At 48.2% G+C, this 21,576-nt stretch overlaps 4 protein-coding genes across 9 annotated transcripts; 2 read left to right on the top strand and 2 right to left on the bottom strand.

The window, feature by feature from the left end:
* Positions 1 to 818: 818 nt before the first annotated feature.
* On the bottom strand, positions 819 to 5,878 carry polm (polymerase (DNA directed), mu). Of its 4 annotated transcripts, none has more exons than XM_078088695.1 (11): positions 5,694 to 5,859; positions 5,376 to 5,606; positions 4,767 to 4,938; positions 3,910 to 4,002; positions 3,657 to 3,827; positions 3,472 to 3,543; positions 2,790 to 3,043; positions 2,534 to 2,636; positions 1,805 to 2,074; positions 1,629 to 1,712; positions 819 to 1,353 (listed from the first exon to the last, which is right to left on the bottom strand). In XM_078088695.1, the coding sequence occupies exons 2-11, from the start codon at positions 5,588 to 5,590 to the stop codon at positions 1,267 to 1,269; spliced, it is 1,521 nt and encodes a 506-aa protein (XP_077944821.1). In that variant the 5' UTR covers positions 5,591 to 5,606; positions 5,694 to 5,859; the 3' UTR covers positions 819 to 1,266. The 4 variants fall into 4 exon arrangements, with proteins under 4 accessions (XP_077944821.1, XP_077944822.1, XP_040026105.2 ...); XM_078088696.1 differs by having other exon boundaries at positions 3,910 to 3,996; XM_040170171.2 differs by having other exon boundaries at positions 5,376 to 5,878.
* A 701-nt stretch (positions 5,879 to 6,579) lies between these two features.
* gnsb (glucosamine (N-acetyl)-6-sulfatase (Sanfilippo disease IIID), b) lies at positions 6,580 to 13,294 on the top strand. 2 transcript variants are annotated; one of them, XR_013452606.1, is made up of 13 exons: positions 6,580 to 6,865; positions 7,682 to 7,741; positions 7,899 to 8,102; positions 8,192 to 8,257; positions 8,333 to 8,431; positions 8,672 to 8,839; positions 9,012 to 9,094; positions 9,297 to 9,415; positions 9,505 to 9,608; positions 9,695 to 9,796; positions 9,960 to 10,070; positions 10,406 to 10,735; positions 11,998 to 13,294. XR_013452606.1 is itself a non-coding variant. In XM_040170170.2 (13 exons), the coding sequence occupies exons 1-13, from the start codon at positions 6,698 to 6,700 to the stop codon at positions 12,145 to 12,147; spliced, it is 1,545 nt and encodes a 514-aa protein (XP_040026104.2). In that variant the 5' UTR covers positions 6,580 to 6,697; the 3' UTR covers positions 12,148 to 13,294. The 2 variants fall into 2 exon arrangements, 1 of the variants encoding a protein (XP_040026104.2); XM_040170170.2 differs by having other exon boundaries at positions 10,625 to 10,735.
* Positions 13,295 to 13,308: 14 nt separating this feature from the next.
* mrps24 (mitochondrial ribosomal protein S24) lies at positions 13,309 to 15,613 on the bottom strand. Of its 2 annotated transcripts, XM_078088724.1 has the most exons (6): positions 15,209 to 15,613; positions 15,039 to 15,118; positions 14,878 to 14,957; positions 14,475 to 14,534; positions 14,173 to 14,284; positions 13,309 to 13,946 (listed from the first exon to the last, which is right to left on the bottom strand). In XM_078088724.1, exons 3-6 carry the CDS (start codon positions 14,917 to 14,919, stop codon positions 13,663 to 13,665), a joined length of 498 nt encoding a protein of 165 aa, XP_077944850.1. In that variant the 5' UTR covers positions 14,920 to 14,957; positions 15,039 to 15,118; positions 15,209 to 15,613; the 3' UTR covers positions 13,309 to 13,662. The 2 variants fall into 2 exon arrangements, with proteins under 2 accessions (XP_077944850.1, XP_040026110.1); XM_040170176.2 differs by lacking the exon at positions 15,209 to 15,613 and having other exon boundaries at positions 15,039 to 15,128.
* Positions 15,337 to 19,490, top strand: nudcd3 (NudC domain containing 3). Its single transcript, XM_040170174.2, has 6 exons — positions 15,337 to 15,715; positions 16,117 to 16,388; positions 16,849 to 16,981; positions 17,079 to 17,222; positions 17,300 to 17,488; positions 18,833 to 19,490. The coding sequence occupies exons 1-6, from the start codon at positions 15,518 to 15,520 to the stop codon at positions 18,941 to 18,943; spliced, it is 1,047 nt and encodes a 348-aa protein (XP_040026108.2). The 5' UTR covers positions 15,337 to 15,517; the 3' UTR covers positions 18,944 to 19,490.
* Positions 19,491 to 21,576: the final 2,086 nt, after the last annotated feature.

Here is a 21,576-nt window from a genome sequence, read left to right as displayed (position 1 = left end):
ACTTTCCAGACATGACGTGGTACATTTTGTTGATGAATACTTCATTAGAGTATTTTTACTTCCTGCCTGAGGAACGTTTTTAATAAATACGTTTTCATTCAAAAACTAGACGTCATTGTTGTGGTTTTTCCTGCTGAGCAGAAATAATTAACATCTCCACAAAGATGTGCGAGGTCAAAGGTCAGAGGTCCAGACTGAGAGTCTCCTGGTTCCTCCGTGTCTCCTTTTGGTTCACACATACGGCGTCAAAAACACACACGTGTGAGAGGAGGAGAAACGAAACGCGTCCTTATAGCCGCTCACTGAAAAGAAGGAGACGGGACTATTTTTCAGAGAGGAGACAAGGAGAAGGAGACAAGGAGAAGGAAAAGTGGAGAAGAAGTGTGCTCGTGTCACAGAGGAAGAGGAGCAGATGGAGGCGTCGTCACTGACGTGGTCTTTGATGTTAAACCAGTATTTAGAGGTTAATGAGGCTGTTAGGAGGTGAAGGAACCGCCTGTGAGACACACACACAGACGCACACACAAACGCACACACACACACACACACAGGCACATACACACGGGCACATACACACACAAACACAGACACACACACAGTGAGACACAGAGAGACAAACACACACACACACACACAAACACACACGGGCACACACGGGCACACACACACAGTGAGACACACACACACACACACACACACACACAAAAACACGCAGACACACACGGGCTCACACAGACACACACACGCACACAAACACACACACGCGCGTACACACACAAACAGAGACACACAGACACACACACACGTATTCAGACATCTTGTTGTTTCAGCACATTTTAATGTAGAGACATTTTTACCTTTGATGTATTTGTGATACAAAGTAAAGTTTACATTGTGAAGTCTTCTTCATACAACACGATGTTCCTTTAGTAAATTACGTTTAGAGTCACACAGACCGTAAAGCAGAGGATGCTCTAGGGCGGGGCTACGTGTGATTGACAGGTCTCTAACAGTATACGGCGTCCTCCTTATACGGTCACTTCCTGTTCACGGGGAAGGAAATAATCCAAGATGGCAACGAGAAGAAAAGAAATCACTGAACTTCAGTCCACAAACCCACGAGTGCCGTCACCATGACAACGTCCACTTCTTCTCCAGTCACCGGTATACAAAGTCCTTTTCCTTATTAAATATGTATCAAGCACGATGACACTTATCTGGTGGGCGGGGCTTCCTGTCTGCAGGTGAGGAGATCACAAGGGGCGTTCAGGCGTTCCTCTCTGACGGAGGAATGTACTCCAGACCCAGATGAGCAAAGATCTCCTCCTCTGAAGAGGCCCTCAGGTATCGGCTCTGCAGGAACACGACGTATGACGTCGATAGAAGAGGAGAACATGACTTCCTATGACATCACTCCTCATTTTTCATTTGTTTTCCCACAAAAATGTCCATCAACACGAGTACATTTCTGCTCGCTACATGAAAAGGATTTTCAAAATAAATTCTGTTTCTGTCCGGAAACAAAAGGAAGGTGAAATTGTGATTTATGTTTGGCTGCATTCTTTACACTTCCTGGTTCTTGATCACATGACCTCTAGGAGTCCTATCACATGGTGGGTGGAGCTCACCTGGCGGTGGTCGTACAGGGCGTGGCTGCTCAGACACATGTTCATCTCGTGGCCCGCCCAGCGCCTCAGCTCCCTCTCAAACAGCTGCGGAGGGGGCGGAGTCAGTGGAGGGGGCGGAGTCAGTGGAGGCGTCGTGCACCAGAATTACAACGAGGTCACTCTCACAGAAAGGTCACCTTGGAGCCGGTCCAGCCCAGCAGGGCGAAGGCAAACTGGCTTACGGGGGAGACCACCAGGTCCACCCTCACGGCCCGCCAGGGCCTCGGGCCCCCCTCGCCTCCGGCCCCCGCGCCTCCGGCCCCCGCGCCTCCTCGCCCCGCCTCCTCGGGCAGCTTGAAGACGGAGAAGCACCGCTCGAAGCGGTCCATGTTGGAGGCGGGCCGGGCGGGTCCCTCCGCGGCCTCCAGGTAAGAGTTGCTGTTGGTTTTCTGGTACAAGAGGAAACCCTGGAGGGAGGAGGGCCACAACACACAGTCAGACCTCCATCCGTCCTACGCTCCCTGAACGCAACAGAAACAAAGCTTTAAAAAGGGACATTTCAAAAATAAACTTTGTTCTTAGTTAGAATTGCACCCGTTTAATTTAACGAGATTCTGTTGAAAACGTTTAACTCTGAGCTCCTCAGTAAAACGTTTACGTCATGATTGATTCATCTGAGACCAGCAGTCATGTGGCCATAAATCAGAGAAACTGACTGAACTTCAGGAAATGACACAGAGCCGAGAGGAGAGGATGGAGATATACGTTACAAATATGAGGTGTGTGGACTTCTTAACTTCTGTTCAATACGTTATTAAAGAAATTCAACTTGCTTTTGCTCTTTTTAGGATTTATCTCACCAGTTGTTCTGCACTAAAGACACATTTGAGTTCTCTCTTCTTCTAGAGGAGCAGAACTTCGGTTACCTGAGAGTCCAGCCAGGAGACCAGTTTGGGCATCAGTCCCGCCTCCCTGCCCTCCTCCGGGTGTGTGATCAGGAAGTCCACGTCGTGGCCCGTCTGCTTCCCCCTGGAGAATAAAAAGGGGACTTGAAACATTTCCTTTGAATGAATAGCGTCTCATGCGTGACATCGAGATGAATGACCAACTGGATTGATTGAATCAGTCTCGACTCGGAGGATGAACGTCCCCTCTGACCCCTGCGGGTCACCGAAGCTTTACCTCCTGAATCCTCCGATCAGAGTGACCCGAGCCCCCGGCAGCACGGAGCCGGCGGCGGCCTCCACCACGGCGGCCACGGCGGCGGCCTCGGCCCTGCCGACGGGCCGGTTGAGGTCGTCGTAGTGACGGAGGCCCGCTCGCTGGGCTCGGTTGAGAGTCGGCCCAGAATCCCGAAGCTGCCTCAGGGTGAGGATCCCCTCCCCGATCCACCGCCCCGCCGTCTTCACGCCAACTCCGAAAATACCGGTTAACACCTGAAACACACGCACACAGAAGAGTGTCTCTTCTTCACGACCACAAGTCAAGTAATATAAAGCCGTCATTTAGACGCCTGAAATGATTCATTGAAAAAACACTGTCTGCTGGGGACTATTTGCAACACACATTATTATATTCAGAATAAACTACTTGATCATCATCATCATGAACACAATGATGATGATGATGATGATGATGGTTCCCTTTGCTGCCACCAGGTGGAGCCAAAGCGATGAAGAAGACATGAAGGAAAAGTGACAGATATATATTATATTCAGTGAGGAACAGAGCTGCTGTTGGGAATTATGGGACTCAAGAAAGAAAAACTAGAAGATTTGGAAAACTTATTCTTATTTTTATGTTCTTTTTTTTACGTTCGTTGCTTTCATCCTATTCATAAGTAATTTACAAACATCTGACGAACCTTCAGCGCTTTAAAGCGCTCAGACCGCCGCAGAGCTTCGACCTCAGGCGACGCTCCGCTCTCCAGGACGTCCTACGGGGAGAGAGGATCAAACCCCCGGACCTTCTTCTTCTTCTTCCTCCGGTGTGACGAAGCAGGTGAGAAATAAACAACATAAACAAAGGGAGCTTCAATCTCCCGCTGACCTTGATCACTCTGAGCGAATGACCCCCGAGACACGGGACCCCCCCGAGCTGCGTCAGGCGCGTCACCGGCAGGGGGAGGGCCTTCAGCGCGGCGGCGGCCCGTCGGAACGCGACGCCTCGGCCGTCCTCGCCGCTGAGCTCGGCGTTTTCAGCCAGCAGCGACAGAGCGTCCTGGGACGGGAAACATAACGTCGGAGTAGAAATACATTTATACACAAAATAATATACATATATATATAATATGTACACGTACGGTGAGGACAGCGTTGTGGTTGTCCAGAGTGGTCCGTCTCTGACAGGCGTAGCTGGGTGTAGAAAACACCTCCACCTCTTCCGTCTGCTGCTCCTGAAAGAGAGACGGAGTAAAGGAGCAGTCGGAACGCACGGAACAAGCTAGACAGGAACCTTTGCCCGACGTTTCATAGATTTCTGAAGTTGTTTGGAGCGTTAACTTAGTATGAGAAGTGAATTTAGTCGTCGTGACAACGTCTTTTGGTTCATCGTTTTGAAGCCTTGAGTTCGGCGCTTTGGTCGTCGCATCTTGTTTTTACTCAACCAGTGAACACGAAGTGACCATAAAAGGACTAAGGAGGGCGTAGAGTCACTGTACACGTCTCTGGTAGAAACTTGTCAATCAAAGTAAGCCCCGCCCTACAACATCCCGTGCTCTGAATGGACCGAAATTTACTAAATGAAGTTCATGACCATAAACTCATGTTTACAATGTTTACTGAGGGAATAAATCAAGAGAGAAGTAGAGTCATTTCCTCATAGACGTCTATGGGAGCAGAGGAGTCGCCCCCTGCTGGTCACTGCAGAGAAGTAGAGTCATTTCCTCATAGACGTCTATGGGAGCAGAGGAGTCGCCCCCTGCTGGTCACTACAGAGAAGTAGAGTCATTTCCTCATAGACGTCTATGGGAGCAGAGGAGTCGCCCCCTGCTGGTCACTACAGAGAAGTAGAGTCATTTCCTCATAGACGTCTATGGGAGCAGAGGAGTCGCCCCCTGCTGGTCACTACAGAGAAGTAGAGTCATTTCCTCATAGACGTCTATGGGAGCAGAGGAGTCGCCCCCTGCTGGTCACTGCACAGAATGCAGCTTTAACTCACCTGTAGCTTGTGTCTGTCCAGTACTTCGACAGGACGTCCCGCCTTCATGCTCTCCGTGAACCAGCTGACGTCCAGCAGGTGAGCAGCTGTTTGACCTCTGACCTCCGACCTCAGCCAAGTTCTGACCTCCTCACTGGAGTTATTCTCACAGATGACATGTGTGACTCTCTCACTGGGAAAAGACAACATGACTAACAATATTACTAATATTGTATGTTAAAACTATTACATATACATAAAACCATATTAAGAATATTTTTATGGATTGTTATTATTATTATAAATTAAAGAGATATTGGAATATTACTACTATTATTACGAATATATTACAATTATTAAAGTTTTTACTCACACATTAACATCATAAAAAGGAAAAGCAGAAAACCATCACATACGTTTTAACAGGAAAAATGTTAACAAAACAACATATTTTATTAACTTTTCGTTTATTTTCTTTAGAAAAGTTTAAGATTGAAGAAATAATCAGCTGTCAGATAAATGTGTAAAAGTATCAAGTGGCAAACGACTCGAATGTGTACTTCATAAATACTAAATATACTTTTGTTGAGTACCTCTCCAATACAATATTTGTACATATTTGAATCTCACCTGAGCAGCTGCTCCACCTGGAATCCTTTCTTCTCCCCGAGCTGAGAGAGAAAACGTCTCCGACTGGCTCCCATCTTTCTCTCCAGCAGGAACAAAACGACCTGAGGGAACCTGGTCCCCTCATGGCTCCCAGTGGCCCCCTCATGGCTCCCAGTGGCCCCAGTGTGGCTCCCAGCAGCGGAGCAGACGAGCTTCCTCCTCTTGAAAGGCACCATGTTGTTACATCTGACGCTGGGAGGGAAACTAGCTTGAATATCGCCTGTACGTTGTGCTAACGGTACTTTCCGCAGTAGCTCGGTTTACTTCCTGCTAGCTTACTTTTATAAAGCTGAACATGACGAGAAGAGTCTTCCGTGTTTGTGTTGCGACGCGGTTACGTGCAGGTGTCTGAAGTAACGAACTTCATTCTGAGAAGTAGGTTAACGGTGAACAAACGATGCAAACTTCTGTGAAGCGTGCGGGCGGAAGCAGCTGCGGAGACTGTGCGTCATCAAAATAGTTCCGACTAGAAACTGCGCGATGGAAGATTATGATAGATATTTTCTTCCGTTATATATATATTATATGTAAAATTGGAGAAAAAAAAGTTGGAAATGGTAAGTCTACATTGATTACTATATTTTACATCATAATAATTATAAGGATAATAATGGCAATAACACTTATACTAATAATATATATACAACTATTATGAATTGTTATTATTTAAATCAGCAAATAAACATCTTACTTACCACCTCATAAAAACTCCAGTCAAAGTCAGCAATTCAGGAATTTGAGCTTTTTATCTCATCATTTTAGTATTTCAAGGCTGTGACTTCACACACAGTCTCAATTTAATATTTGAGTTTTCTAAGTAGTTACCACATAACCCTCTATGTTGCACATTTAGATTTATATTAGCTTAATTCCTATGTATTATAGTATTATACATTATTGGAGAATTAATACTGAACCATCAATGTTAGAGCAGCATGTTACTGTTCAGCATTTTATTCAGTTGAAGAATATTATACTGTTGTCAAAAATACATTCATAAAATACTATAAAAGATGACATAGTATAACGTACTAAATTTGCAATATAACGTTTATTTTTTAATAAATATATCCTTTAGGATATTGTATGTTATGTTCACAGGTGTTTGGTCGTAAGGAAGTAGTTGAAATCCGCCTTATACAACATGTTCTCACTCTTAGCTCCGCCCCCTCCGTCTGATCACATGACCACCGGCGCCCTCGCGCTCCACTTCCTCAAACACCTCAGTCTCCGGAGGGCAGGGTTTTGGGTCTAGGGTGTCCCGACGCGTCCCGCGTGCTCGAATGTCCGGTCCGGGGAGAAGAGCCGGAGCGGCGCGCGGAGCCCGGCGGGGGGGCGTCGCGCTCCTCGCGCTGCTCGCGCTGCTCACCTGCTGCGCCAGGTGTGCCGCATTGCCGAGCAACGTCATCCTCATCCTCGCGGACGACCAGGACGTGCAGCTGGGGGGGATGGTGAGTGAGGGGGGGCGATACCGGAAGTCACTTCTCATTAAGTCCCCGTGTCGGTCCTAAAGACACGTGTGAGATCAAAGGCCGCCTCAGAGGGGCACCATGGTACTCTGTGGTACTTTTGTGGTACTCTGGGGTACTTTTGTGGTACTCTGTGGTACTTTAGTCATACTCCGTGGTACTTTGTGGTACTTTGTCATACTTTGTGGTACTCTGTGGTACCTTGTGGTACTTTGTCATACTCTGTGGTACCTTGTGGTACTCTGTGGTACCTTGTGGTACTTTGTCATACTCTGTGGTACTCTGTGGTACTTTGTGGTACTCTGGTGTGTTTTATTCAGGAAGTGAAGCAGGAAGCTTCTTCTCTTTGCTCAAAGTCGCTTATTCGATCGAGTTGATCAGCACAAAAGAATCAAACGATTTGAACATTTTGCTGCTTTTCTTTGTCTTGTAAATAGTTAGTTTTTTATTCTCATTCTGATGAACAATTAAGAAGACGCGTCCATCTGCACTACACATTTATATTGTACACATGAGTAATGTTCATGCTGAGTTTTGGGTTCTATTTCGTTGTCTCTAGTGTCTTTTTTCAGGTTTTTCAATATTCTGTTGTTTATTTGTTAAATATGTCTGACAGAGAAACGTGTAACCGGAGACTAATTGCATGTGTGTGCAAACATACACGTCCAATAACAGATGATTCCACCATGTGAGATTATTTATCGGCAAGATGTTCCACACAGTAACAATGAATTCATTATGGATCAAATGTTCATAACTTTATTACCTGTTGAAGTCTGTTGTGGTTTGTGTTCTCAGACCCCCATGAAGAAAACCAAAGCCTTGATCGGCGACGCGGGGGCAGTATTTGTGAATGCTGTAAGTACGATACTCACATTCTAATGTTCGAGAGAAATAATCCACTTTTTACTGCATTTGTTTGACATCTTTTTCACACTAAATAGAATACAAGCGTAATGCAACGCGATGCTAAAGCGCGGACGGTGACGTGTCTATAATCCCCCCCCCCCGGTAGTTCACGGTGACCCCGCTGTGCTGCCCCAGCAGGAGCAGCGTCCTGACGGGCCAGTACCCCCACAACCACCAGGTGAGGAACAACTCGCTGGCGGGGAGCTGCTCCAGCGCTCGCTGGCAGAAGGGCCCCGAGGCCTCGGCCTTCCCCGTCCACCTCAGCAAGCAGAAGTACCAGACCTTCTTCGCCGGGAAGTACCTGAACCAGGTGAGCGCAGAGGAAGCCAGAACACGTCTGTGCTGCAGAAGAACTCGTGCAGGTGATCCAACTGTTCGTTATTCTTTTCCCTGCATCAGTACGGCAGGAAGGAGGCGGGAGACGTTGGCCACGTTCCACCGGGCTGGGACCAGTGGCACGCACTGGTGAGTGACACACACACACACACACACACACACTCCGCCGTGTACTCAGCTCTTCTTCTGTGCTTACGGCTCCAGGTGGGAAACTCTCGGTACTTCAACTACACGCTGTCGGTGAACGGCGTGGAGGAGAAGCACGGAGACCGCTACGAGTCGGACTACCTGACCGACCTCATCGTGAGTCCTCACAGCTTCTTTGTGCTTTTTATTTTTTTTATCTGGATGTTTCCTGTAAATGGAGTTTACGAGCCGCAGGAATGTTTCAACTTGTGACTGAAGGCAGTTTTTTTTTTACGAGCTCATAAATGCAAAAAAAAACCCAAGATGGCGATCGATGAGTCACTGCAGATGAGTGTTGGCCGTTGCGTAAACGCTTTTCTAATGATTGTCACGCTGAATGACGTTTCCTCCATCCAGGCCAACCGGTCGCTCCGCTTCCTGGAGGACCGGAGCCCCCAGCGTCCCTTCTTCCTCCTGCTGTGTCCTCCGGCTCCTCACTCCCCCTGGACGCCGGCGCCGAAGTACCAGAAGCAGTTCGCCGACGTCAAAGCGCCCCGAGGCGGAAGCTTCGACAAACCGGGGAAGGTGAGACCACGTTGACCCCCCCCCGAACACCCGAACCGGTCTACGTTCGCTGCAGATCCTCGTCACGCAGACCCCCAGCAGAGGCTTCCTGAGGGGGCGACAGAACCACCGCTCGGTAAAAGTTCCTCTTGGTGACCGTAAAGGTGACGCGTTCTCATCATGTGACCATCAGGACAAACACTGGCTGCTGCGTCAGCCCGAGAACCCGATGGCGCTCAGCTCGCTCGCCTTCCTGGACAGCGCGTACCGGAAAAGGTAAAACCGCTGCACCGCCTCACGTCAGAGGTTCTGAAGAAGGAAGCCGGCAGGTTCTGGTGCCTGATTTCCCCACAATCAAATGTCCCACATTCTGACTGTGGAAAGAAACGTCTCCTGTCAGAACTAGAGGGACCAACAACATCAACGCTTGACGCAGCACAAGCCGCATGTGACCTCAGGTGACCTTTGACCCGTGCAGGTGGCAGACGCTGCTGTCGCTGGACGACCTGGTGGAGTCGCTGGTCAACAAGCTGGAGAGCATCAAAGAGCTCAACAACACCTACATCTTCTACACCTCGGACAACGGCTACCACACAGGTCAGAGCCCCCCCTTCACAGCACCGCCAGCCGCCTGTTTGCCCGTCGTATTAACCTCTGACCCCATCCGACCCCCCCTCGCTGTTCAGGTCAGTTCTCGCTGCCCATCGACAAGAGGCAGCTCTACGAATTTGACATCCGGGTCCCGCTGATGGTCCGCGGCCCGGGAATCAAACCCCAGCAGACGCTGCAGGTCGGACACGGACGCACACGCACGCACGCACGCACACACACACACACACACACACACACGTTTCATTGTGTGATGACCTCCGTCAGGCGCCGGTGCTGAACATCGACCTGGCCCCCACCATTCTGGACATCTCTGGGACCGACCTGTCTTCAGTGGACGTGGACGGACAGTCTTTCCTCTCTCAGATGGTCCGTCTTCACACACACACACACATACACACACACATACACACACACACGCACACGCACATGAGTAAAGATAAACTATAAGAGCTTTACATCAGTTTTCTCACCAAAATAAAAGCACCATTAATAGTAATATAATGGTGATAATCGTGGATTTGCCCCTCAGGCCCCCTCCCTGCGTAACGGGACCACCCGTCCCTTCTTCCTGGTGGAGTACAACGGAGAGGGACATCCAACCACCGACCCCGCCTGCCCCACACTGGGCCCGGGACTCTCTGTGAGTATCCAGGACGGGATTAAGGGTCGATTGGGTTTAGTTTACCATCAGGGGGAAATAATGCTAAAAAGAGACACACACACACACACACACACAGACACACACACACACAGACACACACACACACACAGACACACACACACACAGACACACACACACAGACACACACACACACACAGACACACACACACAGACACACACACACACACACACAGACACACACAGAGGGGAGTATAGATGAACGGAAGCATCACAAACCTTTCGGGCGTTAAATGTAGTTTCTTCCCTCATTTTATGGTTTTAGGGGGAAACATAAAATCTCCTTTTTTGCTCAGAAATGAACCAGAGAATCGAATGAAGAACGAGGCAGAGGAGATCTGAGCGCCGCGTGGTCCTCAAGAGCTCGGGGGGGAATGTCTCCTCGCAGGACCAAGGACAACCCGTCCGTCCTCTTTTTAAACTAAACTCGGAGGGAAAAGAAGTGATGTGTTTTAGAAAAGTGAACGTTGTGATGACGATGATTCCAACACTTCATTAGAAAATGTCTTCTTCAGCAATGTTTCCCAGACTGCGTCTGTGAAGACGCCTTCAACAACACGTACGCCTGCGTCCGCACGCTGGACCCACAGAACGACCTCCAGTACTGCGAGTTCGCCGACAGCGAGGTACGCAGTGATAAACGGAAGGACGAAGCGTTTCTTTGTGTGGTGAATGTTGGTGATAAACTGAAGGACGAAGCGTTTCTTTATGTGGTGAATGTTGGTGATAAACGGAAGGACGAAGCGTTTCTTTATGTGGTGAATGTTGGTGATAAACTGAAGGATGAAGCGTTTTTATCTGATGATTGTTGGTGATAAACTGAAGGATGAAGCGTTTCTTTATGTGGTGAATGTTGGTGATAAACTGAAGGATGAAGCGTTTCTTTAAGTGATGAATGTTGGTGATAAACTGAAGGATGAAGCGTTTCTTTATGTGATGAATGTTGGTGATAAACGGAAGGACGAAGCGTTTCTTTATGTGATGAATGTTGGTGATGAACTGAAGGATGAAGCGTTTTTATCTGATGAATGTTGGTGATAAACTGAAGGATGAAGCGTTTCTTTAAGTGATGAATGTTGGTGATAAACTGAAGGATGAAGCGTTTCTTTATGTGATGAATGTTGGTGATAAACTGAAGGATGAAGCGTTTCTTTATGTGGTGAATGTTGGTGATAAACTGAAGGACGAAGCGTTTCTTTATGTGGTGAATGTTGGTGATAAACTGAAGGACGAAGCGTTTCTTTATGTGATGAATGTTGGTGATAAACTGAAGGATGAAGCGTTTCTTTATGTGGTGAATGTTGGTGATAAACTGAAGGATGAAGCGTTTCTTTATGTGGTGAATGTTGGTGATAAACTGAAGGACGAAGCGTTTCTTTATGTGGTGAATGTTGGTGATAAACTGAAGGACGAAGCGTTTCTTTATGTGATGAATGTTGGTGATGAACTGAAGGATGAAGCGTTTTTATCTGATGAATGTTGGTGATAAACTGAAGGATGAAGCGTTTCTTTATGTGGTGAATGTTGGTGATAAACTGAAGGATGAAGCGTTTCTTTAAGTGATGAATGTTGGTGATAAACTGAAGGATGAAGCGTTTCTTTAAGTGATGATTGTTGGTGATAAACTGAAGGATGAAGCGTTTCTTTATGTGGTGAATGTTGGTGATAAACTGAAGGATGAAGCGTTTCTTTAAGTGATGAATGTTGGTGATAAACTGAAGGATGAAGCGTTTCTTTAAGTGATGATTGTTGGTGATAAACTGAAGGATGAAGCGTTTCTTTAAGTGATGATTGTTGGTGATAAACTGAAGGATGAAGCGTTTCTTTATGTGGTGAATGTTGGTGATGAACTGAAGGATGAAGCGTTTCCTCCTCTTCGTGTCCCCAGTCGTTCGTTGAAGTGTACAACCTGACGTCGGACCCCCACCAGCTGGAGAACATCGTGAAGCAGGTGGATCCGGCCGTCCTGCAGTCGATGAACCAGCGGCTCATAAAGCTTCAGTCCTGTCAGGGCGACAGTTGCCGTGACAACAAGTAACGGCGCCGTGAGGCGGTTGGTCTCTTTTGGTCGACGACCACTTCGTTAGACGTGACTTTTTTTTATGAGCGTCTGAGCTTCTGAACATGTTTCTCAACTGAAAACAACCAAAGATGTTTTTTCTTTTTCATTGTATTGATCATTCACTCTTGTTGGATCAGAAGACGATTCCACTGACGTCTGTCTGGTCAGTATGAAGCGCTCACCAGGGGCTAATTAGCTTAGCATTATAAATTGTCATGAAATACCAGCCCAGCGCCGTACAAAAGTAAACGTAAAGCTCTTTGATCGTAGAATTTATGTTTTGATGCTTAATTCGAGTCTTTGTGTGTCGGTACGAAACCTCAACCTGCTGCTTTTTGACGTAACGGTTTTTGAAACATAGAAAGTTTTAATCCGATGTCTTTAGGCGACATTTTGTCACCTTTGGACGGAACGAGGCGAGCAATTTCTTCCTGTTTGGGGTCTTTATGCTAAGCTAAGCTAACCTGGTCCAACCATCTCCTTCACCTGAACCTCAGTGGAGTTTGACCTCATTCTTTAATGTTTTTTTTTTTTATAGGACATTGTCTGTTTGTCCAGTTGTTGCTCCTCAGATTTAAACATTTTGAAAGACAATTTTTAATCCTCATGTTATATATTTTACACGAGTATTAATGAGGACGTTTGTGAAGAGCCTTTTGTAAAGTGCTGTCACACTTTTTTGTGACGATTTTTCTGTGATGAATCCATCGAGTTTCATTTGAAGCAAACTCTTTGATCTTTGAGCCGACGAGGCCTTTAAATGTGAATCTTTCTGCACTGTGACGAACGTTAAATAACACACTATAAATTAGCTGGAAAAATCCACAAGGACATCATTAAGTTAATTATTACTATATTAACAGTGTACATTAACAAATCTCTGATTTTAAAGTATCTCTGATTTTAAAGTAGGTGGAAGGACCCCAAAAGGTTTATTTGAACAAGAAAATAAAATCCCATCTGCGAGTCCGTTGTTTAAGAGCCTGAAGGTTCTTGACCTGCATTTAAAAAATATATAAATGTTTGAAATCTATCTGGTTCAACTGGTAATTACACTTGACTCTGACTTCATTATTTACGTTTCTTTAATGAATAAAACAATTATTCTTTCTTCACTTGCAAACCATGAGTTATTAGTTTATTTAAATTGAATCTTTATTAAATCCCTTTTCTTGATTTCATCATTCAAGTTTCATTTACAGGTTCTGATTTCTGTATTTTTACTGTTTTTCTGTGTGACGCATTTAACTTTGTTTTCATAATTTCTACATAAAGATTTCATGATGTGAGAAAAGACATTGCCATTTCCAAATATAAATAACCGTTAAAATGCAGTATAAGTACATATATACTGTGTATTAAACCAGGTCGTTTTTTACATTTGTTAAACAACTTTTAATCACAAAAGCAGCGATGACATCACTGCGAGCTCGGATGACGGGAGTTTTATACAAGAGCAGAAGTACAGCGTGTTCCCAGCACGCCGCTCCATCAGAGGTACTTGTACACGGCCTTATCCTGCAGGGTCTGCACCTCCAACTTCACGGGGCACTTGTACAAGTGCGACAGCATCGTCTCCGAGTAGCCGATCAAGAAGTAAAACTTCTGCGGCTGTAACTTCTGCAGCATCAAAGCGCACACCACCAGCACGTTGCCGCGCCGCTTGATCACGAGCTCGTTGGCCAGGCAGCCGTGGAAGGTCCCGAATATGAAGCGCCTCACGAACACGTCCTCCACGGTCCGCTCGGCCGTGCCCTCCTCTCCCCTCAGGTTACCTGTGAGCGGCGGGAAGGACGGGTGCCCCAGGTGAGTAAATCACACGTGCCCTCTCAGGCGCCATTGTCATCAATGGGGAGACGATCGATACGGTTACCGGACTTAAGTATCTGAGATCGAAACGATAAAATACAACGGTTTGAACCGAGCAGTTGATGTTTGTCACGTTTGGTGACGACGTGGATCGAGACGTGGAGTCAGACGCTGCTGGAGGAGCGCGCTCACCGGTGTGCTGCGACAGCCACCCTTTACGGTGGGCGATGTGATGGGGCGGAAGCGCCTCCTCGTAGGTCAGGGGTCGGTCTCCTTTGCCCACTCGGACACGAGCCGCTCGGTTCTGAGAGGGAGGAGAAAGAAAGGAGCAAGTTCAGTGACAACAATCTTTAAGCGAAGCGTCCAAAAGCCGAGCGCCCACTCCTCCATTACGGCCTCGTGCCGATCGCAGATACACAACGTCTACTAAAAAGACGTCATCGACGTCTTCACGAGTGATCCACCGGGATGGGTCGCTGCGGCGACGTGTTTACCTTGCAGCGCGCCGCGGTGACGTGGAGGCCTCGGCTCAGCGAGCCCGACCGCAACGAGCTCTGAGGACACAAACGGGAGACACCGTCAGGTCCACGGGACGAGTTATGAGACAAGAGTCACCGGGTCAGCGTTCCCCTGAATGTGGCGTTTGACCCACAGCGAGACAGAAGAGCGTTTAACAGTCCATTTAGCTGACACGTCGTTTGTACACAAACTCAAGGCGTCGAATCGTAACGTGACGAACATGAAGCTACGTTGGCTAAAGCTAACTTAAAACATTAGCATCTGAATAAACACGCTCTCACACCGCACCGTCGAAAGAACCCGCGCACACTGACATGTTAACATGTCAAACTTGATTCATTTCAATATCTGAAACGTGTAAATATGCGTCATACTGACCAGAAGCCTCGCGCTTGCTGTGCTGCTCAAGGACGCCGCCATGTTTTTTAGTGAGAATGTTGCCCGTAGATTTTACCAAACTAGTAGAAACACTCGTTATGATTTAAACTTTTAATTTACACTGAAAATGACATGAATGATTGTGAGTCGTGTTTAAATACCAGATGTGTTGTTTGTCCGGTAAGCTATGCATGAACACTGGAACGATTTCAACAGCCGTGCATCTGTTTCCACCGGAGGACTGTTGAGCCGAACCGACCGGATGACGAAAGAATAAATAGTTTAGAGAATAGATAGCTTTCGAAACATTTATTGTGATGTTACTAGTTACATTTTTTTGTTAAAGTACACAATATACTGCATCAATAAAAACTCATTTTGTGTTCTTCTGTTAATAGGCGTTGGTTTCAATCTATTTGTAGAAACCTCGTCCTTATTGTGAAAAACCTGCGCCGGAAGTGTTGTTGTTCTGGAAGGAGTAACAGCGGCGTCAAGAAACGTTGCTGAGCGAGTCCCGCCGAGACTTAAGCTTGTATTCGTCGAAGACGGCGGTCTGTTTCCGGTCCGGAACTCGTCGGTCGGGACACTTTAACGGTCGGTGAACGCGCTCCCGCGTCAAAGAATCCCGTTAAAAGCCGCCATGGCGTCGCCGCTGCAGATGACAGAGATGTACGACAACGCGCTGCTCGGCATCCTGCAGCACGTCGGGAACATCCAGGACTTCCTGCAGGTCTACTTCGGCTTTCTGTACCGCAAGACGGACTTCTACCGCCTGCTGGCGGCCCCCGCCGACAAGATGGGCTTCCCGCCCGGCGTGGCGGAGAAGATGGTGCTCAAGGTGCAGTTATTCCCGCTGCCATGGCGACGCCGGGCATCCACGCTGCTGCTGGCTGTTTGTGTTTTTACAGATGGATAAAAAGAGACGCGTTGCTATTATTTTGTCCATCCCGTCTGTGTCAACAACGTCTTAAACGGGCGTAAATTATATTTCACTGGCCTTTAAAGTGGTTTCATTTGCAACACAGAATTCAGTTTCATTATTTGCCTTTCACAACTTATTAAAGGGTCTCACTTTCCCTTTTTTGTTAATCTTATCTCACTTCTGTGACACTTGATCCTTAACAGTTTGTTTTGGGGAGTTTGCTGTGGTGACTTTTTTCCCCCCCTGGTGAGAATCTACTTCCTGTTTCACCAAAGAGCAGCAGCTCCTCCCCTGATCGTCCTCCGTTCCCCCTTCAGACCTTCAAGCTGTTCGAGAAGCTGGCGGAGAGCGACCGCGAGCGGCAGCACGGCGAGCGGAGGAGGAGGGAGGAGAGCCGGCGGGTTCCTCCGGCCGTTCAAGAGCTGGAGGTCGCCGCCGCCGCCGCGGAGGAGGTGGAGGAGCGGAGCGCCGAGGAGGCGGTGGAGAGCCCTCCGCCCGACGCTCCGGCTTCCTCGGAAGGTTCTGAGCCGACGGCCCCGGGAGGTCAGGGAGGTCAGGCAGCTGCAGCTGTCACGACCTCAGCAGACGTGTGAGTGACCTCCATCTGTCAATCGAATCAACATCTTGCTAAATATACATACAGCCTAAAGCGTCCCCTGCTTTATGGCCTGTTTGACTCTAAATGGACCATAACTCACTAAATGAACATCATGTTGTGTTGAAGAAGACTTGAAACTAGAGACTGAGACATAAACTCATGTTTACAATGTTTACTGAGGGAATAAATCCAGAGAGAAGTAGAGTCATTTCCTCATAGACGTCTATGGGAGCAGAGGAGTCGCCCCCTGCTGGTCACTGCACAGAATGCAGCACGTGAAGCTCTGACTTACTGGAGGTGGCGTTCTGTACGAATGAATTGAAGGCAAAATGTTTGTTTTCCTTTTGTCCAGCTCTAGTATTCAATAATGATGATGTTTAAATCGTCTTATCGTTGGCTGGATTATGGGGAGGCCTCAGAACACGGATCACGTTTCGTTGACTCACTCCAGGACGCAGGAGAAGTTCCAGTCGGACCCCGACAGCTACAACGGCGCCATGAGGGAGAACTACAGCTGGTCCCAGGACTACACCGACGTGGAGGTCCGGGTCTTCGTTCCCAAAGCGGTCGTCAAAGGCCGACAGGTAAAGCCTCCGTCTGTGTCCCGGGGGGTGGGGGGCAGGGGCTCTCACCCCCCCCCCCCGAGTCTCACCCCCGCCGTGTCCCACTTGCTGTCCTCAGGTCCGAGTGGACCTGCAGGCCGGCGGCATGCAGGTGTGCGTGCGGGAGGGCGATGAGGAGAGGACGCTGATGGAGGGAGACTTCACCCACAAGATCAACACGGAGACGTCGCTGTGGAGCCTGGAGCCGGGCAGCTGTGTGGTGGTGAGCGCACACACACACACACCCGCTACACACACACACACACACACACACCTCCTCACCGCCCCTCTGGCCTCCAGCTGTCGCTCAGTAAGACCTCGGAGGTCTGGTGGAACGCGGTCCTGAAGGGGGAGGAGGAGATCGACATAAACCAGATCAACAGGGAGCGCTCCATGGCGACGGTGGACGAGGAGGAGCACGCCGTGCTGGACCGCCTCTCCTTCGACTACCACCAGAAGCTGCAGGGGAAGCCCCAAAGCCACGAGACGGTGAGTCCTCGTCCCCTACGGGAACCAGTCTCAGCTGAGTCCTGATCCCCTATGGCAGCGATTCCCAAAGTGTGCAGGTGGGCCGCGAGAGGTCATTTACAATAAATAGTTTTTTTTAATTTTCAATTTTTAAAAGTTTGGAATTATCATAAAAATATTTATGATGTGAAACATTAGTTGATGAAGCACAAACCATTTAAACGGACAGATTAATAAAACAATAAGGCTCTCGCTCCAAACTGCTGCTCTTGTCCGCCTGTCGTTGTTCAACAAACGCGGCGCCCTCTTGTGGTATTAAAGTAAATATACCGCATTGTCCGCACTCCAAGGCGCATTTAAAAGGCTTTAACTTCCTCACAAAACGACCGTGCCTTATAATCCGGAGCGCCTTATATATATGGATCAATTGGTTAATGGGTTGATCCATACTGGTTGTACACTCTGCCAAACACGCCAAAGCTCATCTAGGACGGTGAGATGCTGAGATACGGAGCTGCTTTCAGGGCGCGTCGGAGAAACAAAGCTGTCGTTCTCTCCGAGCACTTCATGAGATTAAAGAGCGAGAGACGGCGCCCTTTTCTCTACAGCAGCTGAACCATCTTAACGGGAACATAAGTTATTCTAAAAGCAGCCGGAGATTTAAGGCGTGGATGGCGAGGGGGGCGGCGGGAGCGGACGCACCTCGCAGCATCGATCGGACCCTGAAAGCACCGTCTCCACCTCCCTGTCAGAAAGAACAACAACAGCGAGCGCTCAGCTCTATGGGAACCAGTCTCAGCTTAGTCCTGATCCTCTATGTGAACCAGTCTCAGCTTAGTCCTGATCCTCTATGGGAACCAGTCTCAGCTTAGTCCTGATCCTCTATGGCAGAGGTCTTTAGGGGTCCGTGAAGGTACAATTTCTTCACCGCAAATTGAAATTCTTCAGAATCAGAATTGTATTTATTGTCTTTAAATTACACAAATCCAACATATCGTAGAAACGGATACATTGATGGAGGAGACGTCTTTCTGTCCACCAGCAGCTCTCATGACATCACAGGCACCAGCCAATCAGATCCCTTCATGCTCACGTCTTAAGAGGGCGGAGCTCAAAGATAACAGATGGCGACCAAACTCAGTAGAATAGGGGGTCCCTGCTCCATCTCCCGTTGAAGACTCCTGATCTATGGGAACCAGTCTGTTTACATCACGTCGTAGATGAGAAACAAAAGGTCCTCCAGCAGCGACTAGAAATGTCCATTTGGTTCTGTTCCACCGTTGAGTGTTTACTCTATTGGATCAGTTTTACTGGCTTCCTGTAGAGGTCTCTATCATCTATACTGACCCCCCCTCACCCCCACAGAAGGTGCACGACATGCTGAAGAAGGGCTGGGAGGCCGAAGGCTCGCCCTTCAGGGGACAGCAGTTTGACCCCTCCATGTTCGACATCCCGCCCAGCGCCGTGCAGTTCTGAGCGGAGGAGGACCGGACCGAGTCAGCCGGGTTGTGGAGGAGACGACGGTTGTCCGTTGTCGTGGCGACGGAGAAGGGACGGCGTCGTGGCGACGCATGATATGTTTGATGTTTTGGAACCCGATACATTGGTGCGATTTGTTGACCGTTTTGCTCTTAATTTAAAAACTCTGCAGTGCCTCCGTGAGGAACTCTTGATCTCATGACCCCCCCAGACCCCCCCGGACCCCCCAGCTGTTGCAGCATCGAGGAGAGTTTCCATCCACAGTGTTTTGATTGAATGATTAAAGGTTTCCAGAGTTCAGGGGAACAGCTGGTTTACTAGCTGATGACAAACTACTGCTTAATAAATGTTGATATCAAAAGCTTGTTTTTCTACTTGATAAACTCACGTTTACTGTTTTTTAGAGACTTTAAACGCATCTCGTGGTCCTCTGCAGTAAAGTACCTCATGCGTGTACTTATTTGAGTAAATGTACTTTATGCTACTGCTTATTGATCAGAAATGTAAAAATAAAGGATTTAACAGCTTTAGTAAAGTTAAAAAATCAGTGTCTGGTTTAATTTTTTCCCATTAAGATGAACGTTGATGTAATTGGAGAACTAATGCTTAATCAATGTTAATAAGTAGTAAATGAAGAACTTATTGATCAGCAACACGTTGGTCAAACTGTCGAAAGCTCTCCAGCAGGGATTCACTGACCTCCGCGTCACCACGGAAACAACACGGCGACAGCCGGGTCTCCAGGGAGACGCATCCCTCTGATTCTGGCGGCTCAGATTGATCCCACCGGTCGGCCGTCTTTGTTCTGAGACGACGATGTGCGGAAAGAGGAGCGACGTCTGACGACCTCTCTGCATTTTGTTTATCACTTAAACTTCGTCTCGTTTCGGTCTCCACCTGCATGTAAAGGTGAGCGAGTTAATTCTGCATCAGAGGGACGAGCGTCTCAAGGACCCTTAAAAAGATCTTTTAAATAAACACTTGTGGTTTACGAACAGTTGTGACCTTGTTATCGTCACGTCCTCGCTCCTGTCACCTACGTCAGTCCTCATCGACTCACTCCTGTAGTCTCCTTCTCGTAGTCTCCTCCCTGTAGTCTACTTCTTGTAGTCTCCTTCTTGTAGTCTCCTTCTAGTCTCCTCCCTGTAGTCTCCTCCCTAGTCTCCTTCTCGTAGTCTTCTCCCTGTAGTCTTCTCCCTGTAGTCTCCTCCCTGTAGTCTCCTTCTTGTAGTCTCCTTCTCGTAGTCTCCTCCCTGTAGTCTCCTTCTTGTAGTCTCCTCCCTGTAGTCTCCTTCTAGTCTCCTCCCTGTAGTCTCCTCCCTAGTCTCCTTCTCGTAGTCTCCTCCCTAGTCTCCTTCTCGTAGTCTTCTCCCTGTAGTCTCCTCCCTGTAATCTCCTCCCTGTAGTCTCCTCGTAGTTTTCTTCCTGTAGTCTCCTCCCTGTAGTCTCCTTCTAGTAGTCTTCTCCCTGTAGTCTCCTCCCTGTAATCTCCTCCCTGTAGTCTCCTCGTAGTTTTCTTCCTGTAGTCTCTACAGGGAGGAGGGAGGGAGTCTCCTCCCTGTAATCTCCTCCCTGTAGTCTCCTCGTAGTTTTCTTCCTGTAGTCTCCTCCCTGTAGTCTCCTTCTCGTAGTCTCCTCCCTGTAGTCTCCTCGTAGTTTTCTTCCTGTAGTCTCCTTCTCGTAGTCTCCTTCTCGTAGTCTCCTCCCCGTAGTCTCCTTCTTGTAGTCTCCTTCTTGTAGTCTCCTCCCTGTAGTCTCCTCCCTAGTCTCCTTCTCGTAGTCTGCTTCTCGTAGTCTCCTCCCTGTAGTCTCCTCCTCGTAGTCTCCTCCCTGTAGTCTCCTCCCTGTAGTCTCCTTCTCGTAGTCTCCTCCCTGTAGTCTCCTTCTTGTAGTCTCCTTCTAGTCTCCTCCCTGTAGTCTCCTCCCTAGTCTCCTTCTCGTAGTCTCCTCCCTAGTCTCCTTCTCGTAGTCTTCTCCCTGTAGTCTCCTCCCTGTAATCTCCTCCCTGTAGTCTCCTCGTAGTTTTCTTCCTGTAGTCTCCTCCCTGTAGTCTCCTTCTCGTAGTCTCCTCCCTGTAGTCTCCTTCTTGTAGTCTCCTTCTTGTAGTCTCCTCCCTGTAGTCTCCTCCCTAGTCTCCTTCTCGTAGTCTGCTTCTCGTAGTCTCCTCCCTGTAGTCTCCTTCTCGTAGTCTCCTCCCTGTAGTCTCCTCCCTAGTCTCCTTCTCGTAGTCTGCTTCTCGTAGTCTCCTCCCTGTAGTCTCCTTCTCGTAGTCTCCTCCCTGTAGTCTCCTCCCTGTAATCTCCTTCTCGTAGTCTCCTCCCTGTAGTCTCCTTCTCGTAGTCTCCTCCCTGTAGTCTCCTCCCTAGTCTCCTTCTCGTAGTCTGCTTCTCGTAGTCTCCTCCCTGTAGTCTCCTCCCTGTAATCTCCTTCTCGTAGTCTCCTCCCTGTAGTCTCCTTCTCGTAGTCTCCTCCCTGTAGTCTCCTCCCTAGTCTCCTTCTCGTAGTCTGCTTCTCGTAGTCTCCTCCCTGTAGTCTCCTTCTCGTAGTCTCCTCCCTGTAGTCTCCTCCCTGTAATCTCCTTCTCGTAGTCTCCTCCCTGTAGTCTCCTCCCTAGTCTCCTTCTCGTAGTC

This window comes from Gasterosteus aculeatus, chromosome 14 (assembly GCF_964276395.1).
Source record: "Gasterosteus aculeatus chromosome 14, fGasAcu3.hap1.1, whole genome shotgun sequence".
NCBI classification, from domain to species: Eukaryota; Metazoa; Chordata; class Actinopteri; order Perciformes; family Gasterosteidae; genus Gasterosteus; species Gasterosteus aculeatus.
This window is presented reverse-complemented; position numbering and strand designations above follow the sequence as displayed.

Bases quoted from the DNA above. Each gene is read 5' to 3' on its own strand.
- polm (XM_040170171.2), bottom strand. From the start codon at position 5,590: ATGGTGCCTTTCAAGAGGAGGAAGCTCGTCTGCTCCGCTGCTGGGAGC. The intron at 4,939-5,375 runs GTGAGATTCAAA...GTCTTTTCCCAG, and splicing joins CAGGTGGAGCAGCTGCTCAG to TGAGAGAGTCACACATGTCA. The intron at 4,003-4,766 runs GTGAGTTAAAGC...TCTCTCTTTCAG, and splicing joins TGGACAGACACAAGCTACAG to GAGCAGCAGACGGAAGAGGT.
- gnsb (XM_040170170.2), top strand. From the start codon at position 6,698: ATGTCCGGTCCGGGGAGAAGAGCCGGAGCGGCGCGCGGAGCCCGGCGG. The intron at 9,609-9,694 runs GTCGGACACGGA...GACCTCCGTCAG, and splicing joins AACCCCAGCAGACGCTGCAG to GCGCCGGTGCTGAACATCGA. The intron at 9,797-9,959 runs GTCCGTCTTCAC...TTTGCCCCTCAG, and splicing joins AGTCTTTCCTCTCTCAGATG to GCCCCCTCCCTGCGTAACGG.
- mrps24 (XM_078088724.1), bottom strand. From the start codon at position 14,919: ATGGCGGCGTCCTTGAGCAGCACAGCAAGCGCGAGGCTTCTG. The intron at 14,285-14,474 runs GTAAACACGTCG...CCTCCCTCTCAG, and splicing joins TCACCGCGGCGCGCTGCAAG to AACCGAGCGGCTCGTGTCCG. The intron at 13,947-14,172 runs GTGAGCGCGCTC...CGCCGCTCACAG, and splicing joins GTGGCTGTCGCAGCACACCG to GTAACCTGAGGGGAGAGGAG.
- nudcd3 (XM_040170174.2), top strand. From the start codon at position 15,518: ATGGCGTCGCCGCTGCAGATGACAGAGATGTACGACAACGCGCTGCTC. The intron at 15,716-16,116 runs GTGCAGTTATTC...TTCCCCCTTCAG, and splicing joins CGGAGAAGATGGTGCTCAAG to ACCTTCAAGCTGTTCGAGAA. The intron at 16,389-16,848 runs GTGAGTGACCTC...GACTCACTCCAG, and splicing joins GTCACGACCTCAGCAGACGT to GACGCAGGAGAAGTTCCAGT.